The sequence below is a fragment of the Siphateles boraxobius genome, unplaced genomic scaffold (assembly GCF_051911475.1).
Source record: "Siphateles boraxobius isolate OS27281-9 unplaced genomic scaffold, OSU_SipBor_1 21, whole genome shotgun sequence".
In the NCBI taxonomy this organism is placed as follows: Eukaryota; Metazoa; Chordata; class Actinopteri; order Cypriniformes; family Leuciscidae; genus Siphateles; species Siphateles boraxobius.
The window spans coordinates 2859693-2877484 of record NW_027508822.1 but is presented as its reverse complement, the minus strand read 5'-3'; the positions used below and the strand labels follow the sequence as shown (position 1 = coordinate 2877484).

The 17792-nt window shown below is 37.8% G+C and overlaps 1 protein-coding gene across 1 annotated transcript in view; it reads right to left on the bottom strand.

Moving 5' to 3' along the window:
- Window positions 1-15572, bottom strand: part of LOC143746119 (SLAM family member 5-like) — a 67155-nt gene extending 51583 nt beyond the window's left edge. Inside the window, exon 1 of the mRNA XM_077237886.1 lies at window positions 15272-15572. Coding sequence (XP_077094001.1) covers window positions 15272-15572 — 301 coding nt within the window. The remainder of the gene's footprint in view (window positions 1-15271) is intronic.
- Window positions 15573-17792: the final 2220 nt, after the last annotated feature.

Sequence of the window (17792 nt, the reverse complement as noted above, 5' to 3'; positions counted from 1 at the left end):
AAAAGAGCTGGATCTAGCGGTAAGTAAGCAGAAACATGAGACACAGCTGCTTCGTCTGAGAGCTCTTGAAATTAAAGCTGACCGTGATATTCAACTGCTTAGGCTTGATCTTGAGGCGCAAGGCTTCCGTGACCGACCAGTTCCTATACCGGCCTCTCCTACTGATCTAGTTGAGTCTAAATCTGACTTTGAAATAGCCAGTACCGCCTTTCCGTGAAGCAGAAGTAGACTCTTATTTTGTTGCTTTTGAGCGCGTCGCATTTAAATTGAAGTGGCCGAAGGACATGTGGGCTCTGCTGCTTCAGTGTAACCTGGTTGGCAAAGCACAGGAGGTGTGTGCGGCTTTGCCAATTGAGGAGTCATTGGACTATGACATTGTGAAAACAGCAGTTCTAAGGGCATATGAGTTAGTGTCGGAGGCGTATCGGCAAAAATTTAGAGCGTGTTCAAAGCAAGCCAAACAAACTTATGTTGAATTCGCTAGAGAAAAGAAATCGCTTTTTGAAAAATGGTGTCTTGCCAGTAAGACTACAACTTATGAAGAGTTGCAAGAGTTGGTCTTGCTGGAAGATTTCAAGACTTGTGTACCGGAAGGAGTTGTAGTTCATTTAAATGAACAAAAAGTATCGAAACTTTCTGAAGCTGCGGTATTTGCAGATGAATTTGCGATTACCCACCGAACCGTCTTTCCCTCTGGTCGTCAAACAAAAACTTCCTTCGCTACAGAGTCTGTGATTCATGATGCAGCCCGTGCTTATGTCAGTAAGTCTAGTGCTGGGAAAGCCGTCTCAAGAAATGTGGAAAAGAAGAGAGTCTGCTTTTACTGTCTTGATCCTGGGCATATAATCTCTGATTGTCGGGCTTGGAAACAGAGGACCGCAAATGCGAGACCTAAAAATGTTGCACTGGTACAATCTGTTCCTGACTTGATTACCACTGACACTTCTTCCTATTTACCATTTCTTCTGACCGGTTATGTGTCTTTGGCTGACAGTTCTGTAGTTGAGTGCGTGCGAATTTTAAGAGACACTGGTTCAGCTCAGTCCTTTATTATGGATGGTGTTTTGCCCTTCTATGATACTTCATATACTGACGAAAATGTCCTTGTTCGTGGCATCAAAATGGGCTGTGTTAGTGTTCCATTACACACTGTTAATCTGAAATATGATCTTGTCACGGGCTTGGTTCAATTGGGTGTGTGTGACAAACTGCCGGTAGATAACGTCAGTCTTATTTTGGGAAATGATCTTGCAGGTGGTAATGTCTTCCCCAGTCCAATTGTTGTAAGTAAGCCAGTTGTGTGCAACTCGTTGGATCTCTCTGGAAAATATCCTCTAGCTTTTCCTGTGTGTGCTGTCACTAGGTCCCAGTCACGAAAGTTTCAAGATGTTGTTGGTCTCGCAGATTCTTTCCTGGCTGTGCAGCCTAATCCAATAGAGTGCGAGTTATCAGTTGAGACTGAACTCGTGCCTAGTCATGAGTCCCAGCCCACAGCTGATCTTCCTCCCGTGTTCGGTAAGGACCATCTCGTTGTTGCGCAGAAATCAGACCCTACACTCTCAAAGTGCGTCAGTGCTGCAGTTGACCATTGTGATCTGTTAGTGGCGCGGGTAGGATATTTTTGGGACGATGGGGTTTTAATGCGTAAGTGGGAGCCAAAGTCTTTAGAAAGACACGATTGGCAAACAATTTTTCAGATTGTTCTACCTTCCGGTTATCGCTCTCAAGTGTTAAGATTGGCACATGAAAATGTTCTCGCTGGACACCTCGGTGTCACTAAAACATTTCAGCGGATCACTAAACATTTCTACTGGCCTGGGGTAAAATCCACTGTCTCTAGTTTTTGTCGTTCATGTGATGTTTGCCAGCGTGCAGGCAAACCAAATCAAACTGTTCCAAAAGCTCCTCTCAATCCGATACCAGTGATAGGAGAGCCATTTGAGAAGATATTAATTGACTGTGTAGGACCCCTTCCGAAGTCAAAACATGGGCACCAATACATTTTAACAATAATGTGTACTGCAACCCGTTACCCAGAAGCTGTATCGTTGCGTACGTTGAAAGCACAGGTGGTGCTGAAGGAGGTCGTAAAGTTTTGCACTACATTTGGCTTGCCCAGAATAATTCAAACTGACCAGGGGTCAAATTTCACTTCAAAAGTGTTTGGAGAGATGTTGAAAGAGTTGGGGATAAAGCATCACATGTCTAGTGCTTACCACCCTGAGTCACAGGGAGCGATAGAACGGTTTCATCAGACCCTGAAGTCTATGATCCGTATCTTTTGTTTGGAAACTGGAAAAGATTGGGTAGACGGCCTACCATTGCTCATGTTTGCTGTAAGGGAATCTGTTCAAGAGTCACTGGGATTTAGTTCTGCTGAGCTTGTGTTTGCTCACACGGTTCGAGGCCCCTGAAGGTTGTTAAAAGAGCAGTTGGTAGGTAAGACTAATACATCTGTCTCGGTTCTAGACTATGTCAGTTCTTTCCGTGACCGTCTGCACAAAGCTTGTGAACTGGCAAGGGCCCATCTAGCCACGGCACAGTCTAAAATGAAATCTTGCTTTGACAAAACTGCAGTACAGCGCAATTTTCAGCCGGGTGAGTCTGTACTCATTTTACTTCCTGTTCCTGGCTCAGCTTTGCAAGCTAAATTTTCTGGACCATATGTCGTCGAACAGAAACTCAGTGACACAGATTATGTTGTGGGTACCCCTGATCGTAGACGAAAGAAGAGAGTATGTCACATTAAAATGTTGAAACATTATGTTGCACGTGAGGCAATTAAACCCTCTCTTCCTTCCACATCGGTGTCTGAACCCAGTGTGTCAGTAGATGGTACAGTAGGTCCTGCCTGCGACGAGCTGATGCTGGCTGAAAAAAACAACTGAAGTACGTCTGAACAATTCAGCTATAATGGATAATTTAGATTTACATTTATCCTATTTGTCCAAGAATCACAGAGTGGATGTTGTAGGGTTGTTACAAAAACATCCCGTTCTGTTCTCTGATGTCCCAGGAAGAACCCCGGTGCTGTCTCATGACATTGATGTAGGTAGTGCTCTTCCCATCAAACAGCATCCATACAGGGTGAACCCTGCAAAGCGTGAGATCATGAAAGCTGAAGTAGATTACCTGCTTAAAAATTCTTTGGCGGAACCCAGCCAAAGCCCCTGGAGTTCCCCCTGCCTGTTAGTTCCAAAGTCTGATGCTTCATTTCGTTTTTGTACAGACTATCGAAAGGTAAATAGCGTCACCAAGCCTGATTCCTTTCCCCTACCACGAATGGAAGATTGTGTGGACAGAGTTGGTGCTTCAAAGTTTGTCTCCAAGTTAGATCTATTAAAGGGCTATTGGCAGGTCCCGTTAACTGCACGTGCACGTGAGATCTCTGCATTTGTAACCCCAGACAACTTCCTGCAGTACAATTGTATGGCCTTTGGGATGCGAAATGCTCCAGCAACCTTCCAACGCCTCATGCAAAAAGTTTTGTCTGGTTTGCCTAACTGTGAAGCTTACCTGGATGACATTGTAGTCTATTCAAGTACCTCTTCCATTTAAACTGCAAGCAGATGCAAGTGCTGTGGGAGCTGGCGCAGTCCTGTTGCAGGATGACGGTGATGGTGTCGAGCATCCCGTCTGTTACTTCTCTAAGAAGTTCTCTAAAAGTCAACGCAACTACAGTACCATAGAGAAGGAAGCTCTGGCACTAGTGATGGCACTCAAACATTTTGAAGTGTATGTGGGAGGTAGTTGTATTCCTCTAGTCGTCTATACTGACCATAACCCTCTAATTTTTCTTTCTCGCATGTGCAATCAGAACCAGCGTTTGATGCGCTGGTCACTCTACCTGCAAGAGTTTAACTTGAACATTCAGTACAAGAAGGGCTCGGAGAACTTGCTGGCAGATGCACTCTCCAGAGCCTGTGATGAATTGTTTTGGTGTATGCAATGTTTTGGTGTTTTTTTTTCTTTCTTTGTTCTCTCTCTCTCATTCTCTCATGTCCAAATGGGGGCCAGCTGATACGAATTACTATCATCTCTTGGTTCCCACTGATTGGCTCCTGACTAGGGAAGCTCGTGGATAAAGCTGGAAAGGAAAAGCCAGTTGGGGGAGATCCTCTTTTGACTCCAGGGTGCCCAGACTGTCTTCTCCTGCCTCACCCCTTTGCATGTGTGTTAAGAGCAATTGTACATCTTGTTGTCAATTGCTGACATTGTTGATTGTTGTTGATCTGAACAGACTTGGACTGCGGTTAAACCAGCTCTTCTTACATTCTTCAAACCAGTTACCAGACTCCTTTTTGATTTAAGTTTATTTTGGAAGCAGTAGGGAGGAGGATGCCATTTATGTTATGTCCACCTTTTTCTCCTGTGTTTGGCTAGAGAGGGAGTGAGGTAAGGTATTTTTTATTCTTTTCTATCTTATTTTGAAAGGTTAAGAAGGCTTTTCTCCTATAGTCAGAACTTTATGTTTATTGTTTTGGCCTTGTCCCCTCCCGAAGCCTATTGACGCTTTCCGTTTCCTTTTGTACTTTGGATCAATCCAAATAAAGTCTTTTTGAGTTCTAAAAATCTGTGTGATTTGTGGAGTGAGACAGGGGAGGAGAGTTCTTGGTTGCCAACTTGTTGATAATTTCCTTGTTACTGCCTCCCTGACCCCTTAGACTGGGGAGGCACGTAACAGTAGGGACTTGAGACTTGAACATGTGTGACTTACTCCCATCTCTGGAGGCATGCATCAATAAAATAAAGTAATAAGGAATAATAGGCTAGCCTAGATAAATACAAACCAGCGGGGCAGCGGGCGAAATAAGCTAGGCCACCGTTCCTGAATTCTACATTTAGCACACACTGTTAGACCTTGCCAGGTTTTTTTTTACAGTAAAATACTGGAAACACTGTTGTAATGGAAAATGGTATGATATTGTCAGAATTTGGCCTTTTTTTACAGCAAGGGTTAACAGTGCAGTTATTAACAATAAAAACAGGCACTTCGGGTGCAAAATGTCATCCTGTGTTCCATCTTTTAAACTTCTCCTCAACTTGCATGCAGTGTAAATAAAGCAGTTGCATCATTGAAATGATAGTAAAGTTAGTCCACGGCCACACCCCAGTGATAATGGTCCCGCCCACGGCGCAAATTACAAGATGAAAAATAGAAAAATTGAAAATCGGTTAGATTTCATTTATTGATTTTTCTGAAATTTCTGAAGTCACAATTTAGCACAAGTAAAATAGAAAAAGGGGTCCGTGTAACGCTTCACAATTCAGTTTTCAGACCATATAATGCAAATGCAAATATGAAAAATTTAAACCAGACATTCATTTTTCTTGTTTTTCCAGTTACATTATCAATGGATAGTTGCCTTTTTCACCCCATTTTTAAATTTTACTTGTGGACAAAAAGTATTCTCGTCATATGATAAACTTAAGATTGAGCCACAGTAATCACTTGGACTATTTTAACGATGTCATTAATAACTTTCTGGGGAACAAGGTTCAATCCCGGAAGAAGCCTATGGAGGAGTGATGCAGCTCTCAGATTTAATAAAAAATATCTTAATTCATGTTCCAAAGATGAATGCAGTGGATAAGACACATGCCTTTGGTGTGAGAGACCCGGGTTCGAATCCACTGTGATACACCAATGTGTCCCTGAGCAAGACACTTAACCCCTAGTTGCTCCAGAGGCGTGCGACCTCTGACATATAGCAATTGTAAGTCGCTTTGAATAAAAGCGTCAGCTAAATGAATAAATGTAAATGTAATATAAATGAATGAAAGTCTTACGGGGTTTGAGCAATATGAGAATGAATAATTAATGACAGAATTTTCATTTTTGGGTAAACTATTCCTTTAACAAGAATGAGCACAAAAAAATATCTACAATGCCTTGCAGACACGCACAGACATCAATAATCAGCGTATGAATTTCAACAATGGTGACAATCAAAACTGCTATGCTGTAACGCATGCTGGGTAGTACTAGCATTGTACAAAACTCCCAGCATGCATTGCCTCGTGAATAAATTATGCAGTTGAATTGTCCTATTATTTTGTTTAATTCTAAATATTTGCTTTTATTTTTTACTGTTTTTGTTGTGACATTTAGTAGCTTTTTGTGATGGTCAGAGTTGATCTGATTATCTGAATATTTTGTTGATTGTCACCATTATTGAGATTCATACGCTGATTGTTGATATCTGTGTGTGTCAGCTAGGGGTGGGCGATACTGCAAAATTCGGTATTGATACAGGGCCAAATACAGGGCCAGTATCGCCGATACCAATACTTCTTAATTTTAAAAGTATGCACTTGAACTTACATGCACTTTCCTGTGCTATAGAGCAGTGTGTCATGATTTATGAGGTGAATGCATCATTAATATGCTAAATCTAAATACGTTTTCATGACCACTAAATATTTTGTGATTTGTGTTCTCAACTCGCCTGTAATTAATCAGTGACTTTTTCCAAACTACCCTAATCATAGTAAATGCGCTATTGTACAATAGCCTACAGTTCAAAAGATTGGGGTCTATACGATTTTTAATTCTCTTCTGCCTTTATTTGATCAAAAATACAGTAAAAACTGTAACATTATTACAATTTAACATAGGCTATTCTGTAATTTATTCCTGTGATCAAAGCTGAATTTTCAGCATCATTACTCCAGTCTTCATGATCCTTCATGATGAGAATCATTTTAATATGCTGATTTGCTGCTCAAGAATTTTTTTTTATTATTATCAATGTTGAAAACAGTTTCATGTTTTTGTGGAAACCATGATACATTTTATGCAAAATTATTTGATGAACAAAGTTGAAAGAACAGCATTTATATGAAATAGATTTTTTTAACTAGTGTAAAACCCTTGGCTGTCACTTTCGATCAATTTAATACATCGATCCTTGTAAAATAAAAATATTAATTCCATTAAACAAATCTTACTGACGTCAACATGTTTAACCGTTATGTAAACTTTTAATTTGTTTATTGCGAAATAACTCTTGATTGTTTCTCTTTCATCAAGGCTTCGTTTCCCAAACACACTGGCCCTCATTTATCAAAAGTGTGTACACCAAATTCCCAGCGTACACCTGGCGTACACCCAAAACCACGGTGACTTTGAGATTTATCAATATGGACGTTGGCGTACGGCACGCTCAAATCCTACGCCAGCTCAGGAGGTGGTGTACATGTACGCACGTTTTGAGTTAGTGCGGAAATGCGCAGAAAAACAATTCCTAACACCACAAAACGCACTGACAAACTAAAAGATATGAGGAGCTCTTTTTCAAAACGCCATAAACGCCATTTTTAAAAATAAATTTGTATTTTATTTCTATTAATAAACTAGTGTTGTGTCTGCAAAGATGAAATTGATGATCACCATCTCCGTAGTGAACGCGCCTATAGAGAGAGTAGCCTATTTCTTTTCGTTTATAATTGTTTTGTTTAAAGACATTTCAAGCTTTCTTTATAGATATATTTATCATGTCTGTGAGGCATATACTGAGTTTCGTTTAATTTGTGATGAGATGCGCTCCAGTTCACCTGCAATGCAAGGGACCGCGCCCGCGCCTCCATGTCGTGACTCATGATGCTATTGTCTGCTATTTGCTTCTTATTTATTAAATCCAGGCAATTGGTTGATGAAAAAAATATTAAAATTAAGATACAATTTATTCAAAACGAAATTCACTTTAAAGAAAGGGTTTCTACAAAACAAAACTTAATTAAGTGGCCAAAATCATGTCTGAGCATGTCTCCCGATATATTGCGCATCCTATCTTAGCCTATGTTCACATTTCATAATCAACATAGATGGGGAAAAATTAACATTATAATTTTTTAACAAATATGAAACTAAATGCACTTATTTAATGGCTACAACACGTAGCCTAATAGTAGGCCTGAATATTGTTATCATTACTTTTTTCAAGTTCGGCACAAATGACTATTAGCCTAAATGTGTTACTAAATGATTTGAATGTGTTTTTAACATTGTTGTATTTAAGGACTGTATTTGTGTGTTATTATTAAATTATTTGTTTTATGTGGACAATATTGGAACGTGACATTGGAAATATTTATTTTATTTTTACTATTTAATTTATTTTACTATTTATTTTGTTTGGCTTTTATTTATTTCATGCAGTTGCACTTATTTAATTTATATTCATTTATAGTATGAGTCCCTGATTATATGTTGCATGTTCTCTTGCTGTTGGTTTTTTTGTTGTTGGTTTTTTTAGACAAAAAATGGATGGATTTATAGCGTTTTGAAAAAAAAATACAATTAACTTTGAATTTATCATCAACTATATTGTTGTTTGATTTAATAATAATTTTTTTTTTTAATAATTATTTTTTTAATAATGATGATGATGGTCTCGATCTCCACGTCGGAGAAGTGTCTCCTCTTTGACATCTTCCGTGTGTCCATGGTGTAAAATGAGGGCGTGGGGAAACCGGATACTTGAATATATAGGGGCTGTTATTCTAATGACGATCGTTTTCAGCCGCGGCATTTATCAAGGGCAGGTATTGCGTACACCTGGATTTCAAAGGTACACACAGCTTCACAAATCAGGCGGTGAGAGGAGTGTAAGCATAATCTAACGCCAACATATACGCCCGTTTCTACGCAAGAATGATAAATGAGGGCCACTGTGACAGAAGCACCAGCATCGAACGCTCTCTGTGATTGATTGGTTTCATCTTGAATCCAGATGACTAGGAGAAATAGTTCTACCAGAGCCCGTCTCCGTCTACCCTTATTAGACATTCTCTGGTTCTACCCTACACAATTATTCGCTAACATTCATGTATTTATCAACTTAGAACCTTTTTTTACACACTGAATTGTGTTCTAAATTAATAAAAATTACTGGTAAAAAACAACACATTTGGATTGATATTTTTATGTGAGGATCGATCTTTTTCGATACCACGTCAGTATCGAAAGTATCGATACTTCAGGATCGATCCGCCCACCCCTAGTGTCAGCATATGATAAGTTTTTGTGATCATGTTTGTCAAAATTTTTTAACTGATTGTTATAATACTGCAGGATCTTATGCTACAGTATCAGGGTTTGTAATGCGAGTGTGTTAATGGCACAACACAGTTGCTAGATTCAGATAACATCAGTGCATCGGGCTCTTTCATGATGATTATAAAACCTTCAAAAGATAACCATCATCACCTTATCTCATTTCGCTTTAGCTTTCTTTGCTGCTGCAAAAGTGTTTGAGAAACACACTGTCACAACAGCCAAAAAAGACAAAAGATCTAATAAGAGTTAAGGGCCTAATGGTTTAACTCTGTTTCATTTGAAGTCACCATAATGGTGATAAGTGTTTCCTTTGATAATTCTCAATAACTTCTGTAGACATCGGACAGAAGAAAAGTCAGTCTGGTTAGTAATAAGTGAAGCTGGTAATGCTGCTTGTGGAGTTGTTTAATTCTCCTCTGCTGAGATCTTGAGAGTTTCAATGTTTTCTGTTATCTTCAGTTGATTTAATCTAAGGCTGTGTCTGAAGTCAGTTGTAGTTCTTGTGTTTCTTCTTGTTTCTTTTTCTGTTCTCTTCTTTCCTTCAGTGATTATGCTTGTTAACAGGCTTATTAAGGCTGAGGTTACTCTATATTTAATATATACAGACTTTGTGGCTCAGATACTGTCCAGTTCTGGTTTATTTCTTTGCTCTTGGCTGACATCTGGCATTGCTATGGCCTGCTTGTGATAATCTCTATAATAATCTAGACTTCTGTCTAACAATTGATGGCTGCTCTGTCAAGTGTAGGAACCTGGGTGTGCCCTTTGATACCAATCTTTCATTTGAAAGCCATGTTTCTAGCATCTGGAAAACCACATTCTTCCATCTTAAAAATATATCTAAATTACGACATACTGTATGCTTTCAATGAAAAATGCAGAACAATTAGTTCATGCGTTCATGGTCTCAAGGCTAGATTATTGTAATGTTATTATGGGTGGTTGCCCTGCTCGCATAATAAACAAACTACAGCTTGTCTAAAATGCAGCCGCTAGAGTTCTTACTAGAATCAGGAAGTATGACCATATTAGCTTGGTTCTGTCAACAATGCATTGGGTCCTAATTAAGCATTGTATAAATTTTAAAATATTGCTGATTACTTACAAAGCACTAAATGGTTTAGCTCCCAGGACTTGAGCGAGCTCTTAACGCATTATAGTCCTTCACGTCAATTGCGATTTCAAAATTCTGGCCAGTTGATAATACCTAGAATATCAAAATCGACTGCTGGCAGTAGATCCTTTTCCTATTTAGCACGTAAACTCAACAATCTTCCTAACATTTTCCGGGAAGCAGACTTACTCTGTCAATTTAAATCTAGACTGAAAACACACCTCTTTAACCTGGCATACACATATTCAAATTAGTTAAACGATAGGCTGCATAAATTAGGTCAGCCATTGCTTGCTTTAGTTGTGCTCTTGGTCCACAGACTCTTTGTGGTAGCATTTCGTTGTCTGCAATAGCATCAAAATAATACATTTTTTAGATTTATATAAGTGAAATGTGCACAAAATGTTTTGTACATGCTTGTCATGTAGTCACACACAGACATCAATAATTTGCATATGATTCACAACAATGGTTGAAATAAAAAAAAAAAGCTTCATGCTACAATGCATGATGGGTAGCTTTCATAGTACAAAACCCATACTTGATTCCCAAGCTTTTTTTGTTGGGATTCATATCCAAAATCTTGATGGTTGTGTGTGACTATATGACACATTTGCTCAAAACATCATGTGCACATGCTTTTTATAAACCTTCAAGTAATTGATCAGTTTAAAGCTATTGGTGCCAATATTGCAGTTTCACAAGGTTGGGGGTTATAAATGCCAAATATAAACACAACATTTTATACTAATTTTGTGATTATTATATAACTTTTTTTGTGATGAGTTAGAGCTGCACGATTATGACAAAAATCATAATTGCCGATTATTCCCTTGAAATTGTAATTACGATTATTAATTACGATTATCACAATTTACATTGAATATATATAGGTATATTATAATACATGTTTACACAAAAATTGTTAACACACATACAAGTACTGTCCCCCTTTACTTAACATACACATAAATTGTAAGAATGACTCATAGTAAAGAAAAACATTAGGACTATGCTAAAGCAATAAAATAGCAGTCCCAAACTAGTTTTTGTTAATACAATGTTGATATGAGCCACCACAGTAATTTAAAAATATAAAAAATAACACAAAATGAAAATAAAGTGGCATTTTTGGGTTATGGAAACGACACCCCATGGTAAATACACAATACTAACAAGAACTGTTAATGAAACAGCTCCTGGTGAATAGAATGAAAATCATACCTGCATGCAAATCCTTCTCAGCTAATACGTGATTTATTGGTATTTTACTTTTATTCCGTGACTTACTAATTTACATTTCAACGACGTTGCATGCTCGTAGTTTCTTTTGCACTTCATACAGTGAAGTGATACACTACGCGCGCCGCCGCATTTGCGCGTGCAATTGAAGAGTGCGCGCTACGAGCACAGTATAACGACTGACAGGACAGTAGGCTAAAGACTTTTTATTTCAGCGTATACTTACGTCACTGCCTGATGTCATATTGTTCTGGGTTTTCTGAAGTAGCCGTGATTCGCCTCTCATAACATAATCATGCGAGTCTAAACACACATGCAGAGTGGATTTTCTTTTGTAATCGCGGCTTTGAACAATTACGTAATCGTGGCATCCGTAATCATGATCGCAATTAGAAATTCGATTAATTGTGCAGCCCTATGATGAGTATAATCTTACTTTTCTTGGCTTTTTTGCCACTACAATTGTGTTTTATAAACACACAGTTACAGCAGCGAAAGAAAAGCTAATAAAAAATAAGATAATAAAAGAGGGAACCAAGAAAATAAAAAATAAAAGAGGGGACCAAGAGCGCAACTAAAGCAAACACAGAGCACCACAATGGTGACTTAAAATAAAACAAATATCAACATCTAAACCTCTGTTAATTTTCACTAAGATCTTCTGTAGATGTCTGACAAACACAAACTGTCTGTGAGTTGCTTTGCAATTACATTGAAATAAACATGAGTTTTAATTTAATGCATCCTGAGAGTGTTTATTTGGTCCATAAACGGTATAAATTATATATAATTGAGGCCATAAAGGATGCTGAAAATATGTCCACAATGGCCACATTTGAACTAGTTTTTAACTTTGTATGAAGATTCCATGAACATCTCGGACAAGCAGAACACGTCAAAAATAGACGTCATAAAAACTTTCATTCTGGTTCCTCAGTGGACGTCTTTTCAACGTACGACTTTTGTGACAAAGACGTTGAAAAGACATCTTTTGGACATCATTTTGCTCAGTGGGCAGTCTCCATACGAGCGTGATGAATCCGATCTCCAACCAGATGGAACTGGATGATATTCTGATTGTTCAAATCCAGTTGGACTTCTGACCTATAATGCTGCCTAAATCATAATCATGGACTGTTCGTTCGTTGGCCAGAGGAGAACTGAGCAACTGAGCCTGGGTTCTCCCAAGGTTTTTTTCTCGCCACTGTCGCCTTTTTTCGCCTTTGTCGCCATTGGCTTTTGGCTTGCTTAGTTGGGGACATTTAATTTAATATTCAACAATATTATTGATCTGCCTGCATTGACACCATTATATGAGAACTGAACTGAGCAGGACAATGACATCACATTTTCTCCAGAGCGGCTATATATATATATATATATATATATATATATATATATATATATGTATATATATATATATATATATATATATATATATATATATATATATACAGGTCCTTCTCAAAAAAATAGCATATTGTGATAAAGTTCATTATTTTCCATAATGTAATGATAAAAATTAAACTCATATATTTTAGATTCATTGCACACCAACTGAAATATTTCAGGTCTTTTATTATTTTAATACTGATGATTTTGGCATACAGCTCATGAAAACCCAAAAATCTCAAAAAATTAGCATATCATGAAAAGGTTCTCTAAACGAGCTATTAACCTAATCATCTGAATCAACTAATTAACTCTAAACACCTGCAAAAGATTCCTGAGGCTTTTAAAAACTCCCAGCCTGTTTCATTACTCAAAACCGCAATCATGGGTAAGACTGCCGACCTGACTGCTGTCCAGAAGGCCATCATTGACACCCTCAAGCAAGAGGGTAAGACACAGAAAGAAATTTCTGAACAAATAGGCTGTTCCCAGAGTGCTGTATCAAGGCACCTCAGTGGGAAGTCTGTGGGAAGGAAAAAGTGTGGCAAAAAACGCTGCACAACAAGAAGAGGTGACCGGACCCTGAGGAAGATTGTGGAGAAGGACCGATTCCAGACCTTGGGGGACCTGCGGAAGCAGTGGACTGAGTCTGGAGTAGAAACATCCAGAGCCACCGTGCACAGGCGTGTGCAGGAAATGGGCTACAGGTGCCGCATTCCCCAGGTCAAGCCACTTTTGAACCAGAAACAGCGGCAGAAGCGCCTGACCTGGGCTACAGAGAAGCAGCACTGGACTGCTGCTCAGTGGTCCAAAGTACTTTTTTCGGATGAAAGCAAATTTTGCATGTCATTCGGAAATCAAGGTGCCAGAGTCTGGAGGAAGACTGGGGAGAAGGAAATGCCAAAATGCCTGAAGTCCAGTGTCAAGTACCCACAGTCAGTGATGGTCTGGGGTGCCATGTCAGCTGCTGGTGTTGGTCCACTGTGTTTTATCAAGGGCAGGGTCAATGCAGCTAGCTATCACAGTGCTCACTATGTAAAAAGTGTTAGGGCTGGGCGATATATCGCATGACATTGTTATGCGCATCTCGTCAGTAAAGCCGGTTCCTTGATTAGTAGTAAATCACCTTCACCTGCTTTCAGATGGAAGATATGATGCAGATATCAGTGTTAAATTAACACTCAAGAGTGTTAAAGTTAATGAGATAATTAAGTGATTAAAAAATAAGAAAGATTTTTTTAAAAAACAACTTTTAAGAAATCCTTTATATTATATCTAAAATTCTGGATATTTATGCAGAATAATAGTTATGTAATCAACAGCATAAATCACAAACATATAAAGTTCAAATGATGATTGTCATAATATAACCAACACCATTAGATCACTTTTTTCTTTGTTCATCTGGCAGTTATAACTCAGATACAACAGCCAAACAAAATCTAAAGTTAATAATATAAGGGTCAAGAGCCCAACTAAAGCAAACATTGATCGCCATAACGTGGCTTACAATTTTAGATTTTCTCCTTCAGTGATTCTTCAGGTGTCTTCAATAATGCTCAATCATCACTCAATTAATCACTTAATTATCTCATTAATTTTAACACTCTTGAGTGGACTCATATATACTCCCAGGAGTGTTAATTTAACACTGGAGTTTTTGCTGTGTACAAAGAGCCGTAGTTAACTGACAAGCTGAGCCATATCGCATTAATTATCACTGGCGATACGTCCGCGATATTAATGCGATATGGCTCAGCTTGACAGTGAACTACGGCTCTTTGTAGTAAATGCCGCTCCATCTGAAAGCAGGTGAAGGCGATTTACTACTAATCTAGGAACAGGCTTTACTGACGAGATGCGCATAACAATGTGATGCGATATATCACCCAGCCCTAAAAAGCGTTATATAAATAAAGGTGACTAGACTTGGCTATAACTCCTGAGGTTTAAAAAAGTAGGTTTTTCAGAAAATTAAAAAGGAAGACACTCCATTCAGGCAAAAATTTTAAAACCACATATATGACTCAGCATGAGCCCAGGAAAATGATGTTTCTTGAAATGAAACATCTGGCAGATGTTTCAGTTCTAGAAATTATTATATAACAATAACACTACCTAACAAGTACAGCAAGCTATGTTTAGTCAACAGAAAATATTTAATTGACACAACATTCTATTTCAAGTTCAGTCTACATGCAGGTCAGTCAGCACAACACAAAAAAGTTGGTTTCCGCAACTTAAATTGGGCCAACTAAAAATTTTAGGTGCAGCGGGTCACTAGAAATGTTTATGTTGGAGAGGCATTTTTTTTTACAGTGTAGGTGACAGAACACATGCTATAAAAAAAATAACTAATTGATGATTCTGTATCTCATTCCATCTATTTAATTATTTTAAATCGTATTTCAATATTGTGACTTTGTACCAATAAAAGAATTTGAAATGGACAAGTTACTCACGATAGACGGTAAGATTAAATTTCCTGACTTGGTCTCCTGCTCCTCCCTTGATGTTTACTTCATAGGGTCCAGAGTCCGAGGTTCTGGTGTTTGTGATGGTCAGAGATCCAGCGTGATTCAGCTTCAATCTGTCTTTGAATCTCCCATCAGGACCATCAAATAATGAGATCTGACTGACATCTATGAGAGCTATGAGAGAACCTTGATCTCCAAACCGCCACAGTATCTTATTTCTCAGTAGTATAGCAACACGAGGCTTTAGAGTGACTGAATCTCCCTCTATCACTGACATGGACTTCATTACATCTATATCACCAAACACACCTGCAAAACAAAACAAACAAACAAAGAGTATGAATAAAAAACTATTAGATAATAGCGACAAATCAAAAGACATTTACAAAGGTATCCAAATAACAGATGTGTTTTTAGCTGATAAAAAAGGTACGTTACTTAGAGGACATAGTGTTTTTTTTCTGTATTACTGAAGCCACAATATGCTTACCAACGGGATTCCACAAACAACAGAGCAAAGCAAACAGACAAAGCATTTTCCTCAAAAGTTCGCAGACGTCTCCAGTACCTAATAGCCTATCAATTGGCATGAATCTCCTGAAAACTCTTCAAAGCCCACAAGTTTTGTAATTAAATTAGAACAAAAGTTGTATGAAGTGATGTTTGTGAAAGTCAGCAGTCAGAATAAACTCCTGTGCCGTTATCTTGTGTCGAGTTAAACTCATAAAACCACAAAGCACGACTTTTGTTGGTGTCATTTCCCTTTTGGTAGTTAGTTGTAATAGGAAATGATAAAACACAATACTTTTGCTTTAGTTTCTGAAATGCACACTGTTAACCCTTGATGTAATAAAAGGCCAAATTCTGACAATATCATACCATTTTCCATTAAAACAGTAATATACCATAGAAAACATAACTAGCCTACAGGAATATACTGTGAATAAACAGCTCTCAAAGTCGACACTCAGAGTCTGTTTTCACAATCACACCCTATACCCTCATTCACTATTCCCTACATTAATTCTCTAATATGGTCCACTTGAATGAAAAGAAGTGAGTGAATTGAGCCACTGATGAACACCTGATAAACAGAATCGCTGAAGGACATAGAAACAAGAACTGAAAAAGAGAAAAACTTCAACTGACTTCCACAGTCAGTGGGTGTGAAAACAGTTTTCAAACCAGTTTACGATTATTTCTTTCATACATGTACAAAAGTTCTTGTTGAGAATTAACAGAGATTTAGTTAATAATAAAGTTTGTTGTCACCATAATAGAGATCAGTATTTGCTTTAGTTGGACTTCTCCCTGGACTTCTTACTTTATTTCTCTCTGACTGCTGTAACAGTGAGTTTAAAAGATCTAATTTTCAGATATTTTCTGTCTGTATGCTTTGAATTTATGGGTATTTCATATTTAGCATATATCTGTGAATCTACAACATTAAATAAAAATTTCTGAAATTAGGTCTTCTGAAGAATATTGTTGTCATATAGTGCATTAAAACAGTTTTAACTCCTTCTTGACTTAGACACACACAGACATCAACAATCATCACATGAATCTCAACAATGGTGACAATCAAAAGTTTCATGTCGCAATGCATGCTGGGTTCCAGGATAGTATAAAACTCCCAGCATGCACTGCTGCATGAATAAAAAAATAATAATAATATTGGCACCATTGTTTAGATTCATGTGCTAAATTGTGATATCTCTGTGTTTCTACAAGACAGTTTAGTCTGTTTTTTTTTTGTTTTTTTTGTTTATGAATGTGTCAAAAAAATATTTGTAATTTATTGCTGTGGTTTCACAGTGGTGGTAATGTAACACTTTTGGTTGAGAATTAAACTCTGAATGAGTGAGCATGAATAACTTAGTGAATGAACAGGCAATATGATGATTTCGTAATATAATCATTATAACAGCAAGCATTCATTAAATTTGTGTGCACAAGTGTGACTTGCAAAAACACAGCTCAAGCAGCAAAAGAAAAGCTCATATTATAGCATCAGCATACCAACTGAAGTAAACACTGATCTCTATAATGGTAACTTCAAATCAAACATTGTCAATTAAACATCTCAATAACAACTTCTGTAGATGTATGACAGAAATAAAGCCATTACTGGCTAATAATAAGTGAAATAATATGTAATGGCTGAAAGTCAGTTGTAGTTCTTGTATTTCTCTATTTTCTGTTCTTGTGTTCCTCTTTCCTTCAGTGATTCTGCTTGTTAACAGCAGGTGTTCATCACTAATGCTCAACAATCACTTACATATTCCCTTAATTATCTCACTGCAACACTGTCAATGTACCTTTTTACTCTTTGTAGTGTGGATTTTCCTGTGGGGTTGAAAGGGTTAACAGTGTAAGATAAAAAGACACACCCACAAAATGTATTTTAACAGCAATAAACTGTAAGTTATAAAACAGGTTTATAAAACACTGTTGCCAGTAGTTTACTGTGAAATATTTTCGTTTGGGTCATCATTGTGCTGAA